General features: G+C 50.0%; 1 protein-coding gene across 4 annotated transcripts in view; it reads left to right on the top strand.

Annotated features, from left to right (window-relative positions):
* The first annotated feature begins 15 nt into the window (after nt 1-15).
* The window catches only part of ATOX1 (antioxidant 1 copper chaperone), a 10798-nt gene continuing 3127 nt past the window's right edge, over nt 16-7686 (top strand). The window contains exons 1-2 of one of the 4 annotated variants that reach the window (XM_014543128.1): nt 16-297; nt 4481-4556. In XM_014543128.1, the coding sequence (XP_014398614.1) occupies nt 22-297; nt 4481-4556 (352 nt within the window). In that variant the 5' untranslated portion in view covers nt 16-21. Of the gene's footprint in view, nt 298-1733; nt 1758-2734; nt 2759-3850; nt 3951-4480; nt 4557-7686 lie in introns of those variants that run through there. The other 3 variants (XM_014543132.1, XM_014543131.1, XM_014543130.1) reach the window with 3 other exon arrangements.

Here is a 7686-nt window from a genome sequence, read left to right as displayed (position 1 = left end):
GCCTCGGCACCGCTCCGGGAAATGGAATGTGAAAGGGGTTTTATGTGGAAGTCAGGCTGCAAAGCATCGGAACTGCAAGGCCTCCAGCGATTACAAGCCCAGTCCTTCCCTGCAGAGACGGGGAAAGAGAGCAGCCCGAGCTCACCCGGGAGTGGGTGGCGAGCCGGACCTTGTCCCGGTCCGGGTCCCGGTCCCTGCGCCCCCGACCTGGACACGCCTGTCCGGGGAGCTGGCTGGGAAACAGGGGCGGGCGGGGGGGGGTGGCCATTGCCTTTCGGACGCGGCAGGTTTTCAAAGGTCCGTGTTTTTCTTCCCTTCCCCGCCCACTCTGTACAGGGAGACACTGAATGGACCCAGTACTTTTACCACTTTCTGAACTTGAACCCATGAGCCCCAGAGAGGGTCAGGGACCTTCCCAAAGTCTCCAGTTGCTCAGTGGCAGAGTTGGGAAGGAATGAGCAGGTCTTCGTTGGTCTGTGCAGCTCACTCAGCCTTTCCGCATATTTCAGGTTGCTCCTGGCCTCATTTTGTAGATAAGAAATTAAGATCATGCCCTGGCCGGTGTGTCTCAGTGGGTTGGGCGACTCCCTGGCACCAAAAGATTGCTGGACCCATTACTGATCAGGGCACATGCGGTCGCGGGCTTATCCCTGGTAGGGGGCTTGCAGGAGGCAGCCGATTGACATATCGCTCTCACATTGATGTTTCTCTCTCTCTCCCTCTCCCTTCCTCTCTCTAAAAATCGATTTTTAAAACTTAAAAAAAAAAAGAAATTAAGGCCTTTTGGCTCACTTTCCCTTTTCCCGTCCCTTTCTTCATCCCCCCTCTCCCCTCAGGCCCCCTACCTTTCTCTCCTAAGCTCCAAGGGCCCTTCTTTTACTTCTGTAACTTGTTTCAGAAGCCCAGCTGGCTCACTCCTACTACCTCTGTAACTTTCTAAATAAACTTTCTCTTATAATTTGAAAATTTAAAAAAAGAAAGAAATTAAGGCCTTTTGCAAATACAAAAAACAAAACACCAAAGCCCGTAACTTACTCAAGGTCTTGGGAGTCGGATGAAGCCAGCATTAATCCCCTTATCTTCAGATTCCCAGTCTCTTCCGGCCTGGCCATGCGCAGACAGAAGTAGTCACGCTGGCCAGGGAGGAAGATTCGATCCCAGTTGCATCCTAGGGATCCTGGTTGGGTCATGTGGTGTTCAGCACTTCCCCCCATGGTGCCTAGTTCTCCGCTCTGCCCCCAGCGAGCACTCAGAGGTGTCTCACAGATGCCCTGTGTCTTAGCAGCTGAGCTTTGGGGAAGAGGCAGGTGAGCCAGAGGCCCCCTGGGCCCAGCCACAAACATCTCAGGTGTCATTTCCCTTGGGTCTTGGCAGGTGCCTTGAGACAAATCCTCAGACAACACAAAGTATGGACTAAGAGCCTGACAGGATCAGCCCTCCCAGTTGAGCAAATGTTAGCGGACAGCACTAATCACCCTGGGACCGGGATCGTGGAGGCCACCAGGTTTCTGAGGGGCGTGGCAGTGAGAGGAAGGCCAGCCGGGGGATCACTATTCTGTGTTCACTTCTGGGGATTTTGACAAACAAAAGACCCTTCAGAGGGATGACCGGTATGGAGGGCACTTGGTTCCATGTCACGAGATGAACAGCTGAAGGAAGGAGGCGGAGGACTGTCACCCGAGAGGTTTCCCAAGCACTTGGGATCTCAGAAACCTTTCTGAAAATCTGTGCTTCTGCTTGCCAATCAGATGATCTCAGTTAAGCTGCTTTACTTCTCTGCGCCTTGATTTCCTCATCTGTAAAATGGGAATAAAAACTAACCTCCCAGGCCCTAGCTGGTTTGGCTCAGTAGATAGAGCGTCAGCCTGCGGACTGAAGGGTCCCGGGTTCTATTCCAGTCAAAGGCACATGCCCGGGTTGATCCCCAGTGGGGGTTGTGCAGGAGACAGCCGACCAATGATTCTCTCTCATCATTGATGTTTCTATCTCTCTCCCTTTCCTTCCTCTCTGAAATCAATCAAAATACATTTTTAAAAGAACACACACAAAACAAACAAAAAACACTGACCTCTCAGGAGTGTTGTTAGTGTTAACTGGAAAAATGCCACTAAAATGGTTGCACAGCCACTGACATAGCTAGTCCACAAGAAATGGTAGCTCTTGTGTAGATTTGGGACAAGTAGGGTAGAACTACAGGCAGGCAGATTTCAAACCCCATTTTAACACAAGGACCACAGGGGTTAAGTTTAGGCTTTGGAGACTATGTCCGGTGGGTGTAGGCCCTGCTACTCGCTAGCTATGTCACACTGAGTGAGTGGCCAAACTTCTGAACTTCAATTTTCTTATTTGTCAGGAAGGGATAATTATAGTGATTAACTCATGGGATTCTTGTGATGATTAAACGGTGTAATTCACGGAAGGTGCTTAGAACGATGTTTGGCACAGAGGAGGCACTCAAGTATTACCAGTAGTAAGCTCCCAGGATTTGGGGTGTTCAAAGACTGACTGTCTTGGAGAGTTGAGAAAGAATTCCTTCTGGGAGGGGAGCTGGACAATGTGACCCCACTCTAGTCCCGCCTTCCCAGTTCTGAGATTCTGTGAAAGAGTTGTACAACTTACTGGATTTTTTTCATCGACTTTAAAGGACCCATTTTCAGGTGACAGATCAGAGGCTTTGAGGGGCTGGAACTGCGCAAAGTCAAGCGTTTGGGGGTGGGCCGGTCTTGGGATTCTCTGTGAAGAATGGCGTATGCTACCCGTTAGATTTTCCACCACCCCCAAATTTACTTTTGCACTTCAAGTGGAGGGGGAGAACACTGGGTTGTCATGTTTGCCACCCAGAAGCCTCCTGCTGGCTTCTGGCCGCTGCACTGTGAGGATGAAAGGAGACCTGTCTGTGGTCTGCAGAAGAAAGCTTCAGATATCTGGTGATTTAGACCCTTGGGCAGCAGAAACTCATGCTACCTCACAAGGTGTGCCCACTCCCAGAGCTCCTGCTAAGAGTCAGGGTTCCAGGGGGAGGGTGTGGAGGGGGGAGGGGGAGAGTGGTAGGTAGCAGTGCTGATTGCTGGTCCAGAACCAACAGGATGTCCCTGGAGCCAGGAAAGCCTGGGTTCACATCCCAGCCTCAGCACATGCTTGCCACGTGACTGTGGGCCAGCGGTTCTCAACCTGTGGGTCGCCTAAGACCATCGGAAAACACACATATAATTACATATTGTTTTTGTGATTAATCACTATGCTTTAATTATGTTCAATTTGTAACAATGAAATTGGGGGTCACCACAACATGAGGAACTGTATTAAAAGGTCGCGGCATTAGGAAGGTTGAGAACCACTGCTGTGGGCAGTCTAACCCCTGGGAACCTCAGTTTCCTTCTGAGTAAAATAAGGTGACCAGCTCCCTTTCCAGGCAAAGATCACAACTTGCTTTATTGTGACACCTGCCATACTGTGGTGGTCTGGAGTCAAACTTGCAATATCTCTGAGCGGTGCCTGTGTTGGGGATGCAGCAGTGAAGTGGACGAAGTCTCTGTCTTCTGGGAGCTCAGTGCGTTGGATATCATGGAGATTGTGGGTGTCAGGCCTGCATGAAGCAGCCAGGAGCCGGGGTTCCCTCCTTGGTCTGCCCTCCGACTCACTGGGAGCCCGTGCAAATCCACTCCCCAGGCTTTAGGGGCTGCCTCTGAGAATGAGGCATTTGGATGAGAGCAGTGTTCACTGTATATCAGAATCACCAGGGGAGCTTCCTAGCCCTTGTAGACACCCCAGCCTACACTTGCTGATTAGAACCTATAGTTTTTGCAAGCTCCCTGGTGATTCTAATGCAGGTGATATTCAATGCATAAATAAGACCACCAGACCAGCATGGCTCCGAGGATGGGCGTCCACCCATGTCAGAGTCGATGGTCCTGAGATGGCCCCCTAGTTCAAGAATCAGGATTTTGAAGGTGAGACTAGAAACCAACACTTTTAAAAAATATATATATTTTTATTGATTTCAAGAGGAAGGGGGAGAGGGAGAGAGAGAAATATCAATGATGAGAGAGAAGAACCATTTATCAGCTGCCTCCTGCACGCCCCCTACTGGGGATCAAGCCTACAACCGGGGCATGTGCCCTGGATTGGAATTGAACCCAGGACCCTTCAGTCTGCAGGCCAACGCTCTATCCTCTGAGCCAAACCAGCTCAGGCAGAAACTGACACTTTAAACTAGCTTCCTAGCTGATTGAACTCATTGAGTGCCAGGCACTGCTAAAGGAGTTGTAGGGATTATCTCACTTAGTGCAGCAGCCTGTGAGATACAGAAATCCTTAGTTACTCCATTTTGAAGAGTGGGGGGCCCAGAAACAGGCGATGAGTGAGTCTGACGACGGCCAGACCTTGCCCCGTGTCTTGGCCCGTGAATGGGCCTGCATGCTGATGGGGTATGTGGGTCTCCCTGCAGGTCTTGGCTCATGGTCCCCTTTGTTTATTTCAGAAGCACGAGTTCTTTGTAGACATGACTTGTGAAGGCTGCTCTAACGCAGCCGCTCGGGTCCTCAACAAGCTAGGAGGTGAGTGAGCGGCCCTCGGTTGGGGGTGAGGTGGGGGAGGCCGATAAACTTCATATTGTGTTCAAATGCATGCAGACATGGAGCAGGAGAAGCTGGGGTTGAAGCTGATAATAACAGTACAACTAAGATGTACTGAGTGCTTAGCATGTGCCAGGTACTCTGCTTACTGGCTTTCATTTCACCCTCACTACCATTTAGGGAGCTTCTTTTTTTATTTGGTTAATCCTCACCCAAGGATATTTTCCCATTGATTTTTTAGAGAGAGTGGAAGGGAGGGGGGAGAGACAAAAAGAGAGAGAAACACATGGATTAGTTGACTCCTGCATGGGGATCAAGCCTGCAACCCAGGTACATGCCCTTGACCGGAATCAATGCTCTATCCACTGAGCCAAACCAGCTAGGGCTAGGTAGCTTCTTACACTATCTCTGTTATAGCAGGAGGGAACTGAAGTTCAGAGAGGTTGGGTAACTTGCCTGGGATCACACAGCCAGTAGCCAGTAAGTGGCAGAGCTGGGATTTGGCCTTGCCGTCCAGCTCCAGAGCCCTGTCAGTACTAGTTAGTATGTTGGTGATCTCCACTGGGATCACTTTGGTTATATGACACATTTGAGTGTCATTTTCATTTTCTTTGAGTCAGTCATGTGTAGAACTCCTAAAGCACCTCTTTTGGACACATTTAGAAAACCTTTATTCTCATTCAGCTCCCTCAACTCTCAGCTGGGGAAACTGAGGCCCAGAGAGGGCTGAGGGCTGGCCCTGGGGCTCCATGAAGTAATGACGGAGCTGCGAACAGAATTCTGGTAGTGCTGGGGCAGTCGGTCTTCCAAGATTTTCACTTTTAAAACCCTAGATGATGATAACACCCCATTTTCAAAGGGCTTCCGCGTGGATGTGCTCTGGGCAGCACTTCCAGCAGGCCCTCTGCGCGGTGCATTCCACCTGTGGAACGGGGATGTTGACACCAGTGCCCCCGAGGGGAAGTGACTTGCCCAGATTCCCACAGTGAGTCACTGGCTGGTTTCTCGTCCAGTAACTAGAATCTTAATTTGAAAGAAACGGTGGAAAGAACCTAGCTGCTGACTTGTCACCTGACCGGCCTCTTCTCCCCCTGGCCTGAGTTTCCCTGCTGTAACATGGGAATGTCAGCCTGTGTCTGCTTTTGCTGTGGATTCCCTGAGTGAGCGTCTGCTCAGAAGCGCCTCATATACAGAGTGGCACAGTCTGGATGAGATGAGGGGGCCACTGTGGACATGAGGACACCTGGCCAGGAACCGGGGCGGCAAGGAACACATTTAAAATCCACTGTGTTAGATGGCCCCAGGGCTGCTTCCAGCTCTATTACACCAAAACATTCATTCCAGAGAGGAGGGAGACACTTCTGAACCAAAAGACAAAAGCCCAGAGTGGAGCACGAATACATTATAGCACCCACCCTCCCACCCCAGGTCTCATTAGATACAGATTCAGGCACTAAACCTTGTGCCATGTGATTGTTTTTTTGTTTTTGTTTTTAAATATATATTTTATTGATTTTTTACAGCGAGGAAGGGAGAGGGATAGAGAGTTAGAAACATCGATGAGCGAGAAACATCGATCAGCTGCCTCCTGCACACCCCCTACTGGGGATGTGCCTGCAGCCAAGGTACATGCTCTTGACCAGAATCGAACCTGGGACCCTTCAGTCCGCAGGCCGGTGCTCTATCCACTGAGCCAAATCGGTTAGGGCAGTGCTATGTGATTATTAAGGCCCGTTGACCGAGGCTTGGGGGTCTGCTCTTGGATTTGGGAAGGTTTCTCCCCACCTTTCACTACTTTCCCTCATTTGGGCAGCCTCTTGAATGGGTCCGAAGGGTTTGAAGTTGGTTGGGGCCCTGAGGAATCACAGACAAATAGCATACTTGAACTTGGAAAGACCATAGCGGCTGGCCAACCCAGCTCCTTCAGTACAGAGGGGGAAACTGAGGCCTATACTGGGCAGGACCCAGCAAGTCAGTGGAGAAGCCACACCTAGAACCTGCCAAGGGCCCTCCCTTTGCATTCTGTTGTCTCAACAAGACCCATTCTACATACTCCCATGTGCTGCTCGGGGGCTTTAAGTTGGCACAGCCCTCGAAGAGGGCAGTTTTGCAATAGCATTTATCATCGAGAAGGGGCCAGGTTGCCCCACGATTTCGATTCTGTGAATGCTTGGGACAGAAATATTTTCACAGGTTTTATAAGATACGTTTAACTACGTTTACTATATCATTGTTGTGGGAAGAGTGAGGAACTGGAAGCAACCTCAGTGTCCTTCATCAGGGGATTGAGTAGACGTGGGTACGTCCACACTATGGGACACGGTGTAGCTGTTAGAAAAAGAATGAAATAGGGAGGGGCGGGCGGAAAGGGGACGTATGTTACTTTCAACAATAAAAGAATGAAGTGTGTATGTGCCACAAGATATCCTGGCCATTGGAAGTGAAATTCAGCAAGACCTGTCTATATAGTATGATGCCATTTGGGAGAGTCATTTTTTTTTCATTTGTTTATCAGAGAGAAAGATTGGACAGTGCCACACTGGTTGCAGTGATCTCTAGAGGTAGAAGAGAGTAGGGGCCTTACACTTTCAAAATTTATTCAGAAATAGTTGCCTTTTTTTTTTTTTAATGGTGTGTCTCTATTACTTTGTTGTTGTTAATCCTCACCCAAGGATATTTTTTCCATTGATTTTCAGAGAGTAGAATGGAGGGGGAAGGAGGGAGGGAGGGAGGGAGGGAGAGAGAGAGAGAGAGAGAGAGAGAGAAGCAACACTGTGAGAGAGACACATTGATTGGTTGCCTCCTGCATGCACCTGGACTGGGACGGGGTAATGAACCTGCAACAGAGGTACATGCCCTTGACCGGGAATTGAACCTGCAACTCTTGGGTGCCGGGCCAGTGCTCTAACCACTGAGAAGACCAGCCAGGGCTGTCTCTACTACTTTTGCAGTTAAAAAGACACTTTAAAGAAGCCCTGGGCCCTAACCGGTTTGGCTCAGTGGATAGAGCGTCGGCCTGCGGACTGAAAGGTCCCAGGTTCAATTTCGGTCAAGGGCATGTACCTTGGTTGTGGGCACATCCCCAGTAGGAGGTGTGCAGGAGGCAGCTGAT

This window comes from Myotis brandtii, unplaced genomic scaffold, assembly GCF_000412655.1.
Source record: "Myotis brandtii unplaced genomic scaffold, ASM41265v1 scaffold32, whole genome shotgun sequence".
Classification (NCBI taxonomy): Eukaryota; Metazoa; Chordata; class Mammalia; order Chiroptera; family Vespertilionidae; genus Myotis; species Myotis brandtii.
The sequence above is the reverse complement of the archived record's forward strand: the minus strand, read 5'-3'. Positions and strand labels throughout refer to the sequence as shown.